At 39.6% G+C, this 21,489-nt stretch overlaps 1 protein-coding gene across 4 annotated transcripts in view; it reads left to right on the forward strand.

Moving 5' to 3' along the window:
- The window catches only part of VWC2 (von Willebrand factor C domain containing 2), a 153,016-nt gene that overhangs the window by 19,732 nt on the left and 111,795 nt on the right, over positions 1-21,489 (forward strand). For all 4 annotated transcript variants that reach the window (XR_004057862.1, XM_030931958.1, XM_010357493.2 and 1 more), the window contains one exon: positions 9,487-9,616. Coding sequence is in view for 3 of the 4 variants with exons in the window: in XM_030931958.1 (XP_030787818.1) it covers positions 9,487-9,616 (130 nt within the window). In the remaining variant the exon portion in view is untranslated. The remainder of the gene's footprint in view (positions 1-9,486; positions 9,617-21,489) is intronic.

Genomic DNA, 21,489 nt, shown 5'->3' on the forward strand with positions numbered 1-21,489 from the left:
GGCAGCTGCTCCCAGAGGCCCTGACAGAACTTTAAATTGTGCTAATGATTCCACTCTCTGTCTTTGCTTTCTTATGGAAGAGCTGCAGCCCGGTAAAGCGCCACTAAAATCCTCCATCAGATGGCTGCTGGTTACAGGTGATCGGTGGGATGTGGAATATTTCCTGGCATTTTTTAGGTACTTCATAAATGACCTTTGATGTGGAACAAATTCATATCTGAGATTTTTAAAAATTTATGTTTAGAATGTATCAAATGTGCCTAAATAATATGCAGATTCTGTCCAGGCATCACTGGATGCCACTTTTTTGTCACATTTGTTTCTAACCCTCCTTTTTTAAATGAAATTGAAGTGTACAGATAGAAACAAAACTGCCCTCTCATTCATCCCATCCTGCTCCCCTTCCTTTCTCTTCAGAAGTAGCTGGTGCAGTGAAGTTACTACATACATTCCTGTACTGATTTTCTTATTTTATTCATGAGCCTGTATCTGTAAGCAACACCTGTTTGTACATGTGTTTTCAAAGACTGATATTGATAGAAGCAACATCATACCACATATATTCTTTTGCAACTTTTTTTTCCTGTTTATGTTTTTGAGATTTATCTGTATTGTCACAGACATATTTGTTCATTAATTTATAACTGCTGTCTATTATTCCATCTGATTAACACCACAATGTGTTTATCCACTCTCTTAATGGTCAATTGTTTCTAACTTTTTTCTATTGCAAACTGTTAGGGCTTTAGGTCTTTGATAGATAGCACATAAATGGCATGCATTTTTTCACTTCGACATTAACAACCAACTTAGAAGGGACACAGAGACCAGGATCAGCATCCTCGACTGGGAAGTGTAGCTAGATGGACCAGGGTAGACCAGGGGCATTTCTGAACATCAGCAGTCTGAGCAACTCAGAGTCCACCTGTAGGGGTACCTGCAAGGTTTCTGAAAGGAGGGCACAAATGCGCTCATCCTGTGAACTAGCCAACACCAGAGAGCTAATCAGAGGGGCTGAACAGAGTGGCTGTAGAGTTTCTTTGAATGCCTCCTCCCAGAGAGACATAACTAAAGACTGAAAGAGAAGCAAGAATTTCTCTCACTCCCGACCCTCTCATTCTAACCTCTTATATATCCCAAACCAAAGCCCTTTTGCCCAGTTGCATGCTAACAAATGTAAGAACTCTGGTTCCCCTTCTCTTGGCCAAGACCTGATGTTATCAGATTTTCTTTTCATGCAACTCAAATGTGCATGAAATACTATCATTTGGTTTGCATTTTTTCTGATTTTTAATGAGATGGAATGTTCTTTTATACATTAATTGACCATTCAGATTTTCTTCTTTTGCCACTTAATAGAGCATTCACAATTGAGAACACTGAGACACAGCAATGTTAAGTGCTTGCCCAAGCTTACACCAATAAATACATTGGAATTTGCATCCATGCCTGTTAGCTGCACTGTCTTTGGCCTTTGTAATAAACAGGGTGTGAGCTCAGCAGGCACATATGTATGGGTGCTGGACACAGAAGCTTGAGAAGGAAATATTGCGTGTAGTTTGAAGAGGTTATTGTTGGTTATTGTAGATCCAAGTTGGTCTTGTCTTATGGTACAAGGACCCAGAGCACAGGATATTCATCACCTCATTCCATATTCCCCAGCGTATACAGGCTATATTCCTAATGCCTTCCCTCTCCACCTGCCCGATCTGATCCACTGTTGCACTTCTTCATCATAGTTCAGTTGGGCCAGTCTAGAATGTGCAGCATCCTTTGGACACATCTCCATCCTCATCGTCTTGTCTACGTGGTCCTCTTCTCTTTTCTACCTGTCCCAATCCTTCCCACCTGACTTACCATATTCCAAGTTCTCTGTCCGATAATTCCAACCAGAAGTGACAGCGCTGCCTTTAAAACTCTCAGTATGCACATAGCTCAGTTAGTACCCAACATTTTCAGCCATTTTGTTAGTTTCTCTTCCATATATTTATACCTCATCTCCCTAACCAGACTGAGCATTTGAGGTGAGTGACTTGTGTATTTCTTTATATCTCTCCTTGAGAACACAAGGAGAGATAAGGTAGTAAGCCTATGCAATTGATCAAGAGTAGGATGGCCGGGTTGTTGATGCGATTTGTGGGGCCTCTTCTTAGTATTGTTGCCCCAGGTCCCATGTGTATGTAATCTCTAATCAGCAAGATGGATGTGTATCTTTCATATATGCATTTGAAAATTTTTGTCAATTGTGTAAGTATGAATTATCAATTATTCATTATACATTTTTAGCTGTTTAAAGAAGACATCAACAGAGGGAGTAGAGCAGAGAGTTAGACGTCTGGAATAGGTGGAGTGTGACGTGCAGCTGTATGTGCCCTAGGTTCAGAACTGGAATCAGGACCTTGAAGTTTGCTTTCTGATCTCAGATTTTGCATTTACTCACTTTCCACACAGCCCTCACACACTATTGGCCCCTTCTTTAAAGTCACTGCTTTAGTATCTATGCCTTCTATTCCCTTTGTGGATTACATGTGTAATTCAAATCATGATCCATCTCAATAGAAAGGTTTAACTTTATTCCCCATTCTTAAGGGTTGGGTGCCTAATCCTTGAGCAGCTCTTTGTGAAGTGTTGAGTAATTGTCCCTGTAGCAAAGTTGTAGACACTGTTTTTGTTTTCATAATATGTTGTGTAAGTTCGTGTTAGATCTTGTGTCTTTCCAACCATTTCTTTCTTGACTCAGTCAATATTTCTTGAGCTTGTTCAACATTTTGCACTGGCCCAGTTACTGTAGCCATCATAGATGTGACTGAGAGATGGCTCTGGCCCTTGAGTTGCACCGAGTCTAGGTGGCCACACTTTCTGCAAACATGGGGGTTAGGAACCTCAGTGATAGATCATCTGTGTCCAAAAGGCCTGGCAGGCTCCAGGGGGTCCAGAGACTTAAAGAATTTCAAGGAAGGGAAGGATTGGGATAGGCAGATAGGAAGGAAGGGGGCAGACAATATTTCAGTGTTTCATTGGTTTCATGTTAGTATTATTTTGTATCATTGCAGAATCCAATAATCTGAGAGTTAGAAAATATCAATGCAATATCTCTACTAATGGAAGAAATAGCAAAATGGGAAGAAGAATTTACTTTATGCTGAATAGTAGTTGAGAAAGTTCTATGCTGAAGTTTATTAGCTCAATACTTCTCTTTCTTCTCTATATTTAAATTAACTCCATCTATGAAACCATTACAATTACTTGGAAAATTGTTCTGGGGTTTTCATGCCTCCCATTTGTCTGCTCATGAGTGGGCATGTGCATTCAGCCTGAAATTACTCTCTAGCTACCGAAAGCCAGTGCACTTTGCAGCAGTGGGATTTCCTGGCACCTATTCCAGCAGCTCACAATCAGAAGTTCCAGATTAGACATGTCATGGTGGTCCTTATTCAGGTGACATTGTGAACACAGGCATCTGTGACTTCTCACAGAAAGATGTGTTTAAGCTGGATTTGAGAAAAATATGTTGGCATTCGCAGGTAGGTAGGCATCCCGGTAGATGGTGAGGGTTGCTGCTGTTGCAGACAGGATGGAGTAGGAGGCAGTGTCTGAAAAATACTTCCTACCTTCCATAGTGGAAAGACATTTGGGACATCAAAATCAAGCTGCTTTCTGTAACATTTCGAAGTTTGGTCCTTCTCGTGGTTATAATGATTATAATCACAGTTATGAAGTTAAACAAGGCAAAGCTTCTTACAGATAGATGCCTAATTGGACTTTAGTTTACTAACGTAAAATATATGCAATGCAACATGAAGCTCCTTAAATGCTACTCATCTAGGAGTGTTAATCCCAACTCTGTACCACTTACCATTATATACAGCTTTAGTTTATGTATGTCACTTGATTTAAGCAGTATCCAGTTTTATAGGCCTCATTTTTCATTTAAGAATTGTTTCATGTGTAAACTCTATTACCTACTCCTACTTAATTATTTAGAAATAGATTCAATATTTATTTTGCAGTCCTTGCTGCCTATGTACATATGATATAGACATGTCTATAATTATTGAGCATTATAAAGGTCTAACTAATTATGAATAATTTTACTTTGCCATCAAGTTAATATCTTTACAAAGCCTCTGCTATGCATGTAGTAGTTATGACTAGCCTCTGCTAGTCATAGTTGAAAAAATATTCCCTAATGTATCTATTCTTCATTGTTTTGCTTCAGATTTGAGGGTGTATCTCTCAGATCCTGTTTAACTGCTGTCTTACAGACAATGGCACTTGGTAACTGTGAAAGCAATGTGGATGAGTGAGAATGATTAGTGCATCAGCTTAGAGACCCTGTTTGTGGGGGTCAGGTGCAATGTGCACACCTTTCCTAATTTTCCTTACCACCCCCTGCTATTATCTGTTTTCTCACCCTCCTGAAAAATGGTATAAGTAGCATTCATCTCTCTGGCCTCAGGACTGGAATGAATAAATGAACACATAGAGAATGTCTTCATTCTCACTCCCAATTCCAAGAAACTATGTTCTTTGGATCCCACAAGTTTTTTTCACTACTCCTGGCACACAGTAGGGGCCTTGAGAATGAATTCTTTTCTCAAATACCCAGCTGTTTCTCCAGGCTATGCATCTAAATTCTATCCATGCAAAACTTGGAATTATAACTGGAAGATTGTGAAGAATGATATTTCTGCCGTAAGGTATTCTATATAAAATGTAGGTGGTGATTTGCTAATAAGAAGTACTAGTGCTTTAAACTTAAGTTATCCCTAGTTAAGTTTCTTCTGGGGAAATGATAACTTTAGAAGAGGAGAAAGATTTGTTTCATCTGATTGGAAAAAAATGTGCATGGAAGTTCCAGCTGCTGGTTGCAGTGTAAGTGATGTGCTGGGCATCTTACCTTTAGTTTCCATGTGGAACAAAGAGCACAGCCTGGCAAAAGGTCTGTGGTGCTGGAGTTGGCAGGTGGACAACCATCAGCTTGGTGGGTGCTTAGAGTCAGAGCAGCAGCTTGATGTCTGACCAGGTCAAGGGACAGGCAAATCTTTGACCTCACTCCTAGACCTTTGGGTCAGCTTCCTGGGCCTGCTGACCACGCCAGTGGGGATCCAGCCATGGGTTGGTAAAATGAGCCGAAAAGAGGGCCACTGTAACCCAGAATGCCAGATTGGCCCTGAGGACTGGGGATTAAAGCCTCATGTCAAAGCTGGAACCCATGGCTGGAGCCACGGCTGCAGCTTCCATCTGCTCCTTGGCAGCGTCTCTGTGTCTCAGGAGGTGGGAGGCACTGGCACATTGTCCCGGAGGACTCTGAGCAGGAAGCTGCTTTTATGAGTGTACAGTGGCCATCCTGGGACACCAAACAGAGCCCTGTGTTGGAATGAGGGGTCCTTAGGCAGTGTAGGGACTGGAGCCATGGGAAGAGCTGGCCTGAATCCAGCTGGGTCTCTGTCAGATGTCCCTGGAGGACTTGAGGTGTGGAGGTCAGTGGTGGCTTTTCCTCCCTGATGTGGTGAGGCTGCATCTTCCTCAGCTGGCTGCTGAGTTCACGTGGGCACTGGGTTTTGTGTTTGTTTTGTTTTGCTATTTTAACAACATTCCCTTCCCTACATGAGGGCTATGCAAGGCCTAGGTTTGATCTCAAGCGATGACTCAATGGAGGGAAAGTGCCCAGTTTCATCCATGTTGGTATCAAAGATGGCTCCGTAGAGGAGAGCACGTTTGAGCTGAATCCATGATGGGTAGGAGCTTATCAAATGTGAGCGAGAGAGACAGGACGGCACTGAGGGGGCACAGGCCACTGCTTCACCAAGCGAGGAGCTTGGCGGGGTGGGCTTAGGGGGTTGGCATGGCTGAAAAGGACGGGGCATTATTTTCATCTGTTGAGTCTGGGCACACCCACAGTGTTGGGTGAAGTCTCATCAGTGATCAGGGCCCAACACTGGCAAGTGGCCCAGTGGCCCAGCAGGTGGTGGGAGACTGTGAGGCAAGAAGGTTTTACTGGAAGGTGGGTTCATAGGTTGGGATTGTGGCTGCCTCAGGCCTAGGACGCCTGCCTGCGGGAGATAGGAACATAAACCAGGTGAAGGCAGGGTTCTTTTATGTGACCTGGATCCTGGGTAGGGGTTCTGGAACCTGCTTATCAGATGAGAAACTCTGACTTCTAAGTATCCAGGACCTGTGACTAGCTTGAGGGCTTTTGCCCAGGCAGGACTAGCAGGGCACCTGGCTGGCATTTGAGGGACTGACACAGCTTTGCCACTTGCTGTCACCAGCCTCACTTTCTCTGGGAATTGAGGCATGCCCAAACCGGGAGGGAAGTGCATAGGAGCCCAGCACGGGTGCTGGTGAAGGCAGATGTAGGCGCTAGGAGGTGAGGCCTGATTGGCGATCCTAATTCTAAGCATCAACTCTCATTTTTTAGAAGTAAACAAATCTCCAGACACAATCATGCATCACTAAATGACAGGGAAGCATTCTAAGAAATGCATCCTTAGGTGATTTTATCATGATGTGAACAACATAAAGTGGGCTTACACAAACCTAGACGGTATAGCCTATTTATTACACACCTAGGTTATATGGTATAGACTATTGCTCCCAAGCTGCAAACCTGCACACCATGTTACTGTCCTGAAAACTGTAGGCAGTTATAACACATGGTATTTTTGTATCTAAACATAGAAAAGATATGTAAAAATGTGGCATTGTAATCTATGGGACCACGTCATATATGTAGTCCCTTTTTGACCCAGTTATGGGGCACATGACTGAAGTTGAATCAGGATTTCTAATTATTTAATGACAATATAACTGACAATCAAATGTTTTACAAAGCTACAAAACCTTTGAGAAAATAGCATGCCGGCCTGTGTGCATGCCTTTGAGCAGTATTCTGTGGCATGGATTCAGTGAAATTTCAGCTCCAGTGGCAGTAAGAAGTGTTTTGTTTCCAGGCCAGTGATCTCTGCCCCATTTGCCAAGGTGTGCGCCTTCATGCAGAAAGCTGCTGGACAAGGCTGATTCAGGGCCTGCTGCCTAAGGACCTGGAGCCTTTTTGATGTTGCACTTGGACATTTATCTTTGGTCCTGCTGTATTCCAGGGCCCTCCCTGGTGATATGACATAGGGCATGATCTGGCCTTCTTTTAAATTCCCAAATGGAAATGATGCTTTTTACGCCCTCCCTGGTGTATGCCTAGGTGAGGAGTGGATGCCACGTTGTGCTGCTTCGTGAGGACAGACCTAGCTATCTGACCCTCTTGCTCCTTGCTGACTATCCTGATCTTTATAGGGGATGGTGCTCCCCTCCCCTGGGGCAGGGTGTTCTGGCTCTCCATCACATAATCCACACCACCTGGGCTTGAGGGCTTATGCTCTGAGTCCTTCTGGTCAAAGGGTTCTGACATGCAATAAACCATGTCTCTTGCAACTGAAGGTCTTGGCTTTTAAAACTCAGAATCCTGTTCTCATTCTGCTTGCTATGTATATATCCCCATTGAGACAAAAATGCTACAGACTGAATGGGGCAATTGGTAGGAGATACAAGGAAATGAGACCCACAGCGATGACAGCAACAGCAAAAAACAACACCGGTTATGGTAGCAAAAAAAGAAAAAACCTAAATGTGCCAACAGCAACAATAACAAAAAAACTCATCTCAAAAACAGGTCTTTATATTTCTTCAAGATTGATTTTAACTTCTAAGGCTACATTGCAAACCAGGTCAGCGTTTTGTCTCAGGCTACTCTAAAGTTTTTCTAAGTTTCCTTTCTTTTAAAATTTTTTTTGGCCAAGTACACATACACACACACCTAGCCCTCACTCCCAGGCAGGTTGACTGTGGTCTAGTGCATCAGAAAGAGACATGGTCAAACTCAAATTGAGCTTTTGCTTCTCGTAATAGCCAGTCCACTCAGTGGAGATTTCAGTTTTTAGTGTTTGCGTTGTATAGACAAAGGAAGCATCTGTGAGAGTTGCTCATGTTCTTTACCTTAGAAGTGGTGTTTGTACCATGGACGTGGGGCACACAACTCAACTGGGGTCTCCCTGCCCCTGGGAAAGCAGGAACGTAGCTTGATACGACCCATTTTCATGTCCCCTATTTCCATAGTCTTTCTAGTGGGTATCCCCACTTTCCTGTTTTGCTTCTGATGGCTGGGTCTGCATATGGTGTTCCCACTTTGTCCTGGGTTAACCGAGATCAAAAATCACTCCATTGGTGGTAACCAGGAGGTAAATCACCATGCCCTGTGTGGGTGACTGTGGAGGGTTCCATTAGCCACGTACAGCTTTCCTGGGAATGGCTGGTATGCTTGATTTGGATGGCTCAAGAAGGCAGAGTTTGAGCTCAGGGCTGGAAAGTACAGAGAGGCAAATGGAAGCTTGGTTTCTAACAGAGCATCATGATGCTGGATAGTGGGCGGAATGACATGGAGGAGATTGGAATCACCATGGACTCGCAGTCAGCAGCCCTCAGTGGAAGAGGATCTTGTGCTCACAGGACAGACCTGCCCATGGCATGTTGTCTAACGCCTCTGAGTCTCAGTTTCTTGTTAGTACAAAGGGTCAGTAATTTGAGTAGGTGTATTTTAGCACTGCTGTAAAAGTTCTGTGAGGGAATATTCATAGAGTCCCTGGCCCGCGGCCCTGCTTGGATGCCACTCTGTTTCTCCTCCCTCATTCCTTTCCCCTTTCCTATTCCAGTGTCTTCGTAACTGGAAACACTGGGAGTGTTCCATATGAGGCTGGGTGGTGACTTGACAGGGTTCTAGACAAGGGACTCACCTACGTGGTGAGGGGATGAGCAACAACTCAGCAGCAAGTTTTTATTTGTTTAATTTTTTAAGAGATGAAAAACGTTTCTTCAAAAAAAAAAAAAAAGTTTATTGAGAAACCCAATATGCAGACCATGAATTAAACAGTGGCTCTGGCTGGACAGGAGATGGAACGTCATAGCCCTGTGGCCCGTCCTGTGCATTTTCACCTAACACAACTCACTAAACACCCAGCATGCCCGTGTCCACACTCTGAAAACCACTGGACTGGATCATTTTTTTTTTAACATTCCTAAAACACTTAGGTGTCTTTGCAGAAAGTTTAGGGGAAGAAAAGTATGACCCTATAGGGCCAGGCATGCTGACTCACTCCTGTAATCACAGCACTTTGGGAGGTCGAGGCGGGCAGATCACTTGAGGTCAGGAGTTCGAGACTAGCCTAGCCAACATGGTGAAACCCCATCTCTATAAAAAATACATATGTTAGTCAGTCATGGTGGGCAGGTGCCCATAATCCAAGCTACTCAGGAGGCTGAGGCAGGAGAATTGCTTGAACTCGGGAGACAGAGGTTGCAGTGAGCTGAGATTGTGCCACTGCACTCCAGCCTGGGCAACAGAGCGAGACTCCATTTCAAAAAATATATCTATATATGACCCTGTAGGATAAACATGACAGCAGGCATGATGCTGATTGTGGACTTGTGTTTCAGGTGTCTCCATGTGAGAGGTGTCGCTGTGAAGCCAACGGTGAGGTGCTGTGCACGGTGTCAGCGTGTCCCCAGACGGAGTGTGTGGACCCTGTGTACGAGCCTGATCAGTGCTGTCCCATCTGCAAAAACGGTATGTGAGATGCCCATTGGTGATGGGGTGCACCTCCCACCCTGACATACAACCCATGTGCTGCTTCATGGTAGACGGGACACACGTATGGATATGAGTTTCAACCTATGTATCTATACACATGCATACACACGTGTGTAATCTTTCGGCCACAGTGGTTCTGTAGCAAGGCCTTCTCTTACTGGCATCGGCACCATGTTTTATGGATGTTAAGAAGTTCTTTGGGGAGAAATTCAATTTCCACCTTTGAGGAGAGTCACTTATTTTAATTTAACTTCGTTTGTTCTTGCAAAGCTATTTCTATCTTTCCAAGACAAATTAAACACACTGGTTGGGCTCATTTACTTTTCATTACTAAGTGAATTAAATTTGGAACATAATTGAATATTTTTCATAAGCAAATTAGGCAGGAAGAGAGTCCCTTCTTATTCCCAGTGAGAACCCCTGGTAGATCAGAAGCCTTGCCTGCTTTATGAAAATGAAGTGGCAGGATGTCCTTGATCCTAATTTGTCAAGGGAGAGTGTTTCCTCATCCTGACAAACGATGATTACTCTGTACCCGAAATACTGAGGGCATTACACTTTAAGATGGTTTTTGATGAGAGTGCATTCCGAGGATAGCTGGGCCTGAGAATTATGGCTGGAGGGCAGTTTGACAAGAGGCTGAGCAGAGCTTGGGAAACAGCGGACGGAGGGAACACAGCCGGAGTCTACAAGAATCTGAGTGGCCTTACTGACAGGAGCGACTGGACTTTCTGGATGTCGCCCGGGCATGCTGTGGGGACCCCTGGTTGAGAGCATTCAGGGCTAACTTGTGACACTGTTGGCCGTTCAAGTGGGTTGCTGGACCAAGGCTTGATAGCTGTGTGGCGTAGGTTTGGTAAGTGGCAGGCGTGTGTCAGAGGATGGTGACACAGGGGTGGTCATGGTGCTCAGGCAACTCCCAGAGTCCGTGTCATCACAGTCAAAATTGTGTGGGCCATGAGGTTCCATGGGTACCTTCGACCACGTACCTGTACATATCCAAATTTTACTACAACACATTGTAAAACTCTTGAGGTAAATAATTGGAAGAGGGAATGATGTTGCTGTTGAAGGATAGCCCTGAAAGAACAAGATGACTGTGTTAGGAATGTCATAATCATTGTAGCATAGTACATCCAGTCCTCCAAAGGCAAGTGGACAGTGTTAAAACAAAGATGTCAGAGAGTGTACTTTATATGGGGTTGGCTGGTCTCTTGTGCATGTTAATTATGAAGAAATCCTGAGGTAGGATTCCATTTGGAACGAGTGGGCCTTTGAGCATGGAGTGTGTGTGTGTGTGTGTGTGTGTGTGTGTGTGTGTGTTTTAATGATGTTGAGACACCAGCTGTGAGATGGAGGGAAATCAATACAGTTTACTCTGCTAGTGTTAATTTCCACTAATTAACACTAATAAAAGGGGAAGAAGACTCGGATTGAGGAAGGAGAGGCAGGTGGAGAGTCTGGCAGAGTCTCGGGGTGTGGCTTTCAGCACATGTACTGAGGAGCCCGAGTGAGCACCTCTGGTCTGCTGGGAGATCTGAGGGCTGGCGCTCAGGCCATGTGCCCTGCATCTCAGGGGTACTGGACAACAACTCTCACTGCATCAGGGGGTTTAGTGAGTGGCTTAAATATGTGTTGCTCAAATATTTGGCACCTTAACTATCCAAGATAGTCCATGTTTTCCCTGTAAATTTTGATTATAGACTAAGTCTTGGCATTAGATAGCCAGGGAATCCTACCTTGGGTGTTACCAATAGGTGAGAAGACAGGATTTCAACCCCTGGATTGTTTTTTCCCGCTTTTAGAGAAATTTCAAACCTACAGAAAAGTTGAAATAACTGTCCAGTGAAGAATTGTATACCTTTAGCTACACCTATTCCTAACACATTGCCATATTTGCTTTGTCTCTTTTTTTGCCCTCTATCTTTGGTCCTCTCTTGCCCCATCTCTGTGTATACATAACCCAACCCCATCGATATATTTACTTATTTGTTCTTTCCCATAAGACACACAGCACAAATTCTATTGAGACTACCACCAACGTGAAACCTACTGAATAGCGTTCAAGATTTTTTAGAGTTTTTCTTTTGCCCTTAGGATTTATCCTTCTTAGAGCATATAGTCAGAGAACTACATTGGACAGTTATTTGAATGAATACTTAAAAGTGTGCAGATATGTTAAATTTACAGAGATGTAATTTATTTCTGTGTTCAGTTTTTTCATGTAAGATATAATTATATGTTTGAGTAAAAAAATGTACAAAAAGTAAACACTTTATAAATATTATATACTCAGAGATTCACAGTTTGTTTTAATATTGCACTGATGGTTTTGTGAGATAGTTGTTGTCCTGACAGTAAACTTCTAAATGTTGACCCTTTCCCTCTATATTTTGAGAGGCAGTATGGGATGGAATAAGGCAAGATTTTGTGGTGGCCCACTAGAGATTTTTAGAAGGGAGATGAATATGTTTTTTAAAGCTAGATTTATATTACAGAAAGACTTCTATTATAAGGCTTGATCCAGTTATATCAAAACATCAACAACTTATTTTGGGGAGTTTGACTGGAAATAAATTTAAATGTGTCTAATCACGCACATACAATTACATTTCTTTTATTCACCAGATAGAGCTTGGCTTTCAGCTGTCTCTAGTTATAGGGTATTCTGACCTTGACAGGGAAAACGGGGTTTGAAATTCTTAGTAAAAGAGAGCTACTTGAAAAATGAAAACAGCTTCTATGAAAAACAAATGCTCTATAATAATTGACTGAGATTAATGAATAATTTACCGTAGTCTAACCCTGCCTCCCCACATAAACAATGTTCTTGTAAAAAGATTATATGTTTGATGCATCACAGATTTGGCGACATCAGAAATGAATGCTTTATATGAAATTAAAAGCTTGAATAGACTTATCTTGGATGAAATATGAAGGTTTTAACTCTTGATCTCCATAGACTGGCCTTTACTCCTCACTCTGGCGTGTCTTGACCTGTAGCATTAAATAGCTCTTTCTCCGACAGAAGGAAAATTACAGTTCAGTTGCCAGCTGCCAAAGTCACTTGCATCAAAGGAGCAGAAGATGGAAACCAAGAATGTCTTGAATATAAATAAATGATCACAAATCACATGTACTTTAATATATTCACTTTGTTGACTTGTGCAGATCAATCTCCCAGTGTTTTTCTTTTGATAAAATGGATGTTGCATGGCATTATTTGTTTTTAAATTCCCCCCACCCCCACAATGATACAAACAGTGAGTATTATTTGACTTTCAAGAATTCAACTTTTCTCTGGTGATAGGTGCACAGCACCGATTCCAATCAAACCCCTTAGTTTTAAACATGCTTGTCTGCATCAAGTAGGCACTAGGCTCCCATTAGCGATCAGAAGACCTCCATTCTGCAGGTATACATGTCGTCTTACTTTATGGATCCAAAGAAGAAAAATAATAAAAGTAAGACATTGGTATTGAAATATGAGGACTTTGTCAGAATTAGCTGTGTTTCTCAAAGGTGGAATATGGTATCCAGGGGAGGATATGACTTATGCCAAAAGCACAAAGCCACTGGATATAAAGGTTGTATATCTCCCTGAAGTATTACTGCCACCTGATGATTATTATTTGCAGCTTTATTTTCACACGAAAAGTAAATGTCTATTTTTTTGGAGGAAAGTGAAAAACTTTTATGACACTTTAAAGATAAACACTGAGACGTCAAATTATTAAATATAATTTCATGGGAAAATATGTAAGAAGCACTGACTGAGAATTCGACAAAGTTTTGTTTGTTTTCCTGTGTATTTCATAGAGTGGGATAAGATGGTAGTAAATTTCATGCAGTGAGTTAGACAAAACGGAATGGGGTGTGTGTGTGTGTGTGTGTGTGTGTGTGGTCATATCAAGATCCTCTCACAAAGAAAAGCCTGCTCCTATATGGTCTCACCATTGAATCCTTCCAACGTTTTTACCAAAGAAATAATACAAATTTTATGGAAACGCTCTGTGATTATTTACAGATTACATGATTGTGCCCATAAAAAATAAAGGAATTTACAAATATCAAAATGAAGAGTTGATTTTAACAAGGATGTTTAGCAAGATCAGTGTTTGAAAATCAGCTGTATTTCTATATACCAGAAACAAATAGAAGCGAATTAAAAACTAGAGTTTCAAATAATGTCATACAAATCAAAGACTTGGGAGTAAATCTAACAACATTGTGAAAAGTCTCCGTACTTAAAAAACATGAATCTTTACTGAGAGAAATTAAAGGATACCTAAGTAAAAGGAGCGATACATCATGTTCATGATTGAATCAATAATATAAAGATGTGAGTCTGCTTCAAAGTAATCTATTGATTCAGTACAAAATTCTAGCCAAAAATCCGATGGTTTTCTTTAGCAATTATCAAACTGATTCTAAAATCCAAATGGTATACAAAAGCCAAAGGCTGGCCTGAGAGATATCCAAGAGGAGCAACAAAGCTGAAAAATGTACAAGTATTAAGACTTACTCAAAGAGATAGTAATTAGCCAGTTGTGGTTTGGTCCCAAAGAAAGACTGACACATGGAACAAAACAGAGTCAGAAAAGGCCTGTGCATGTAAGACCACCAGCTGTGTGACTAAGCCGACGTCACAGAACAGTGGGAAAGGAGTAATCTTTCCAATGAATGGTGCTAGACCAACTGAATAGCAGTATGGAGATAAAAGAGATCATGATTGCTACCTCACATTCGACAAAAAATCATTTCCAAACAGATTGCAGATTTAAATATGAAGGCTAAAACAATAATGCGTTTTAGAGGAAAACGTAGAACAGCTTTGTCACTGAGTATGCAAAGGTTAAAAGAACACTAAAAGCACTAAACATAAGGAAATAATTTACAAATTGAACTTTTTAAAATTCAGAATCTTTGTTCACTAAACAGCACTATTAAACAAGCACAATATAGCTCACATGTTTTGAGAAAGTATTTGCAGTATGTATAATTAACTAATATCTATTTAAATAATTCCAACATATCCAAATAAAGCAGAAAGATACAAAAGAGAGAAAAGTATAAGGAGAGATTCCCAACTTTCTTTGTACATGAATACCTTTTTCCTAATCCCTCTGATCAGCAAGATGAGTTTTCTTACTGAGTTTTAAGTAATGGGCTGCCTTCGTTATTTCTGTAACATTGCGTTTCCATGACAGGTCCTGTTCTTGTTGCATATGTGAGAGGAAAAATAAAAAATAGAAAAAAAGAATTTCCTGTTCTGCTGGAATTAAATTAGTGTTAACCTGACATAGATTGTGTTCACTTAAGATGCATTTTGTTGTTCCTAGAACAATCACTAAGAAAATCAATAAAGGCATTAAACATGACACACGAAAGAATTGTATATCTAATTTTAAAAGGCAGTCAAGGAGAAACAGAGGAACAACTGTCAGGAAACTGATAGAAGACAAGTAAAATTATATACATATATGTACTTAATAACAGAGCCCCAAAATACATGAAGTAAAAATTGATAGAATTCAAAGGAGAAATATAAACTTAAGTAATTGTAGTTGCAAATTCTGATAAACCATTCAATAATTCATAGAAAATCTAGACAGAAAATGAACAATAATGTAGAAGACTTGAATGACACTATATAGTGAACTTGATCTGACATATATGTACAATATACCACCCATCTACTGAAGAATACTCATTTTTGCCAAGTGCAGGTGGACACTCTACAGTTGACCATATGCTAAGACATAAATCAAGTCTCAATACATTTAAAGGACTTAATCATATAAAGTTTCTTTTTTGAACACAACAGAATTTGAAAGGATTAAATTAGAATCAACAACAGAAGGAAATCTGGGAAATTGGAGATTATTTGGAAATTAGACAGCACATTTTAAATAACCCAAAGGCCAATGAAGAAATTTCAGAGATTTTAGAAAATACTTTGAACTGATTTAATAATGAAAACAGAATGCACTATAAATTATTGGATGATGCTAAAGCAGTATTTAGAGGGAAATATATAGATATGAAGACCTATCTCAGAAAAGAAGAAACGTCTCAAATCAGCAATATAACTGTCTACCTTAAGGAACTAATAACTGATCAGCAAATTTTACTAAAAGCATGCAGAAGGAACTCAAAAATATAAGCATAAATCAATTAAACAGAAAATAGTAAAGCTTAGGAAAAAAGTAAATAAAACCAGGTTCGTTTTTGAAAGCTGGTTCTTAACAGCATTGATAAAATTGACAAAACTCTCACTAAGCTAACCAAGAAAAAATTAGAGAAGACACAAGTCAGAAATGAAAGAGGGGCATCACTACTAACCCTACAAAAATGAAAATGATTACAAGGCAATACTAAGAACGACTCTTTGCCAACAAATTAGAATAGTTGAAAGAAATGGACAGATTCCTAGGAAAATGCAAATTACCAAAACTGACTCAGTTCATTTCTGAATTGCCCTAAAACAAATAAAATACAAATTAATAATTAAAAGCTTCCTACAAATAAAAGCCCAAGCCTACATACCTTTACTGGTGAATTCTTTCAAACATTCAAAGAAAGTAATAATACCAATCTTTTACAAACTCAACCAGGAAATAGAAGCAAAGGAAACACTTTCCTGTTTAGTTTCTGCATTTGTTGTTACCACAACACTGAACATAGACAAAAACACCACACAAAAGAGAAAGCTAGAGACAAATTTATTTCATGAACATAAATGGAAATCTCCTTAACAAAATGAGTTAATATCAGCAATCTGAATCCAGCACCATATAAAGAATTATATACTTTAACCAAATGCAGTTGATTTCAGTTGTGCAAGGTTTGGTTTACTGTCTGAAAAATCAATTAACATAATACATTAATAATGTAAATGATAACAGAAACCTCATATGATCTCAATAGATGCAGAGAAGGTATCTGAAAAATCCAACACTAATTCATGATTGAAGCTCTCAACAAACTAGGCATAAATGGGAACTTTCTCAATCTGATAAAGAGCAACTATGAATAACTCACAGCTAACAACTGTTATGAATACTCTCTCAATACTCCTAATATCTAGGAGAAGGTAAGGATATCCATGTTGACCACTTTCATCCATCAATGTAGTGGAGGTCCTATATACAGAGAGAAAGAGAAGGCAGGAGAAAAAAGAGGAAGGAAAAGGAAATTAAGAAGTAAAACTGCCTTTATTAGAAGAAGTTATGCTCCTGTATGTGAAAATACCGAGAATTACACATACACGTGCACACACACACATATACATGCATACACACATGCACATGCACACACACACAACTATGGGGGCTAATAAAGATTAATACCAGATATATATACAAAAATACACATTTTTGTAGTATACAATGGGTAATACAAATGAAACTAAGAAAATAATTTCATTTAGAATAGCTTCAAAAAGAATAGATACTTAGAAACACATGTCACAATCCAAGATTTGCACACTAAAAGCTGCAAAAGATTGCTGAAAGAAATCAAAGGACATATACATAAATGGAGAGACATTTCATGAGTAGAAGACTCAATGTTGTCAAGATGATAGTTCTTCCCAAATTAAAATATAAATTCAGTACAATTTCCACACAAACCCCAGCATACTTTTTTTTTTTGTAGAAATTGACAGTCTGATCCTAAAATTCATGTAGAATGTAAAGGATAGCCAAAAGAAAATTTTAAAAGAACAAAGTTGGAAAACTTTTACTATCTCACTTTGTAACTTTTTAGAAAATCACAATAATCAAGATACCATAGTATTGGTGCAAAGATAGATGATGGAAAAGAATTGACAGTCCCAAAAGAAATCCAGTATGCAAATATTCACATATTTATTTTCAACCAATGTTGTAAGATATCTCAATGGGGAAAGAATAATCTTTTCAACAAATGGTGCAGGGACAATTATTTATTCACATGCAAAATAAAACTTAGACCCTTATTTTATACTATATACACATTAACTCAAAATGAACCATAGACCTAAATGTGAGAGTTTAAACTATGTAACTTTTAGATTAAAAAAATAGGAGAACATCTTTATGACTATAGGTTGTGTGAATATTTCTTAAAATTAATGTCAAAATCATAATCCACAAAAGAAAAAACTAATAAATTGAATGTCATCAAAATGAAAAACTTTTGCATCTCAAAACACACAACAAATAAAATGAAAATATAAGCCACAAACTTTGAGAAAACATTTGTAAGTCATGTATCTGATAAAAGACTTGTATCAAGGATGTATAAACAACTCACACAACTTGAAAAGAAGACAAGCTATTTAACAACAGGCAAAAGATTGAACAGACAATTCAGCAAAAGAGACAAACAAATGACAACCAATTAAGATGATGCTCAACCTCAGCCTGGCTGTGTCCTCACCCAGATCTCATCTTGAATTGTATTTCCTGTAATCCCCACATGTTGTGGGAGGGAAATAGTGGAGGTGATTGAATCATGGGGGTTAATGCTGTTCTTTTGATCTGGTGGTTTTATAAGGGGCTTTCTCCCTGCTTCACTCTGCACTTTTCCTTGCTGCCGTCATGTGAAGTAAGACTTGTTTGTTTCCCCTTCGCCATGATTGTAAGTTTCCTGAGGCCTCCCCAGTCACGCAGAACTGTGAGTCAATTAAACCTCTTTCCTTTACAAATAATCCAGTCTTAGGTTATTTAGCAGCATGAGAGCAGTCTAATGCAATACTACTATACCCCATTAGAATGTTTGTAATAAAAAGGACAGAAAGTACCAGATGTTGGCAAAGATGTGGAGAAAATGGAAAAATATTGTTGGCAGAAATGTCAACTGGTACACTTACTTTGGAAAACAGTTTGGCAGTTGCTTAAAAAGTTAAAGAAAACTTACCATACGTCCCAGTTATTCCTTCCTAGGATTATATCCCAGCAAATTGAGAACATATTTCCACACAAAAATATGTATGCAAATGTTCCTAGCAGATTATTATTATTCCTAGAATTATTATTAATGGCCAAAGAGTGGAAATAATGCAAATGTTCGTTAACCAGTGAATGGATAAACAAATGTAGTATATTCATGTACTGAATACTATTTATCAGTAAAAAGGAATGAACTACTGATACATACAACACGGATGAACCTCAAATACAGAAGCTGTTGCAAAAGATTACATATTTTATGCTTCTATTTCTTTGAAATATTTTGTGAAGGTAAATTTACATAGGAAGAATATTGATCAGTGGTAGCCGAGAGCTATAATCAGAGTGGGAATTAGTTGCAAATCATCATGAGGGAATTTATTGAGGTGATGGTATGTTTATTAATTGAGTTGTCAGGTGGATACACAATTAAATTTACTAAATATCATTAAATTATACAATTACACTGGGTGAGTTTTCTGGTATGTGAAATATTCCTGAATAAACCTAAAATTATTGACCCTCTTAACAAAGATAGGCAAAGTGAAATTTTTGTAATTTCCTTTGACTCACTCCCAAGGCTAATCTTGATACACATCCTTTATCTTTCCTCAGAGACTGACTTTTCTAATTCTGGTCTGATGTCTTTAATAGCTTTATGAAATCGTCCTTCTTAAGCCTACTGAAGCTGAGACCCTTATAAGTATATATTATTTGCCAGTGTTAAAACAGAAACTCTAGACAAATTAAACTTGAGTTTATTTAAGCAAAGGATTCATGAGTCAGGCAACATTCAGAAGCAGAAGAGGTTCAGAAAGTTCCACCCAGCAGTGTGAGCAGTGAGCTTCTATAGGCTGAACACAGAAGCAAAGTGGAGAAGTCACCTGGTTTGCTGCAGCCTGACGTCTGCCATATTTGGGTGTGGTGTGATGAGGCATTTCCCTTATTTGGGCATAGTCTGATCAGTTGGCTGCCTGTAGTTGCTTGAAGCTCAGCTGCTTGTGATTGGCTGAAGCCCAGCAATTGTTATAAAAATATACTCCTAAATTATGTTTTGATTTGTTAGGTAGAAAGTCAAAGTAAGGAGGCTGCCTCAAGCTAATAGCCTCCTTTCCTGTATTCTAATGTGACATCGTCAAGTGAGGTAAGCCCGGCCGCCCCTCTTAAACATGTAGAGGTAGAAGTGTAAAGAAAAATAGGCAAAGAAACACAAGTCTATAGCTGGTTATAGACTTTTTGTACTCTTGGTTCCTTATGCGTAATGTGGAAGTCCAACTCCCCACACTTCCCTCTCTCCTGTTACTATTTTCTTGCCATGGAGATACCCTCTTTCTCCTTCAAGCAGTGCTCTTCTCCATGTCATTCTAGGCTCTTCCTTTTTATGGATTCAGCTTCCCAGAAGATGGGGCTGAACACTGAAAATGCAGGGAGAATGAAAGCCAGTGCCTGCCTCCTGCTCTCCTGCAGGCACTACATACTGTTAAAACTGCAGAGCCCGTGACGCAACACTCACGTGCTTTTTAGGACCTGTGATTCCCAAAGTCTTGTGTGTAGCAGAACCACTTCGAAGGCTTGGTGAAACACACTTTGGGGACCCATGCCTAGAGTGCCTGGTCCAGAGGTCTGGGCTGGGGCCTGAGAATTTGCATTTTAACAAACACTGTGTGCTTCTGTTGCTGCTGGTCTTCTGTTGCTGTGTGCTTCTGCTGCTGCTGTGGGAGCCACTGCTTTCGGGCACTCATTTGTTCATATTATTCTTGGATATTTCCTGCCAGTCAAATTTACTGAGAGAAGACAGTGCTTATAAGGCTTTAAACATGAAATGAGATAAATTTGAGACTTCGGATGGATTTCAAATGCCTTAATTAATTTATGTTTGGTGTATTCTACAGATTATAGGGTTTATGGAAATATATTAACATGCAATAATACTTTAAAATTGGAAAATATCAGGGCAGAGAAAACATGACTGTTGAATGGCAAATTAAATCAGAAAGGTTTTATACAGAAATACGCTCTCTATCGTCATATACAGCTAGTTAGTACAGGTTGGCATAAAATTAGACTATAGGCTTGCTAGCAGCCAAAGCAAAAAAGAGAACCATAGGAAACATTAGCTACAATATTTATCAGAAACACACAATTCTGTTTTTCTTGGTACTGAAGCCTGGAGGAAATGACTCGCTGGTGAATTGTTTCTGTACAAATAAACACATAAATACATTTTAAAATATTTAAAAGCTTTATTCAGTTCCTCCCGTTGGCATTTCCCAACAAAAGTCAAGAACTCTACTCCAAAGTGCTAAAGTACTTATTTTACACATGTCTTCTGTTTTACTTGCATTCTGATTTTGTGGGAATATTGATTCAGATGACATCCCGTTAATCTGCAAAAAACCCAACGGGTATGAATTATTTATTCTTATTAGAGAAGAACCTCAGTATCCCAGCCTCTGTAATAAGTATTTTCACGCTGTTCTTCATCACTTCCTTAACTAATACTAATTATGTGTTTGCTGTTGCTATTTCCGGCTTTAGTGCTCAGTATCAGCAGGAAAGAGTTCAGATGGTTCTCCGATCTTTTCTTTTCTGACAAACTAGATAAGGAGGATGAATAGATAGCATTTGATCTCTTACATATAGGAATTTAGTTTGTTTTTGTCTCTTCCTGAGATCTTTGAATTAGCACCTCTTCTTTGTAAATCTGAGAACAATTTAAAATAGTCCCTTTGCTTGCAAGCACTGGGGCAGAATCATATTTTTAAGATAAATAAATAAAGTTACAGACAGACTGCCCCAAAGTGTTGCTACCAGTTTATTAGGCTGAAGTACTTTTCAGAATTAAGTGTACTTCTAAACTGCTGGTCAGAAGGTGTGTGCTGGTGGCTTTATTTGTATGCTTCCTCAAGACAA

The sequence above is a fragment of the Rhinopithecus roxellana genome, chromosome 6, assembly GCF_007565055.1.
Source record: "Rhinopithecus roxellana isolate Shanxi Qingling chromosome 6, ASM756505v1, whole genome shotgun sequence".
Taxonomy (NCBI): Eukaryota; Metazoa; Chordata; class Mammalia; order Primates; family Cercopithecidae; genus Rhinopithecus; species Rhinopithecus roxellana.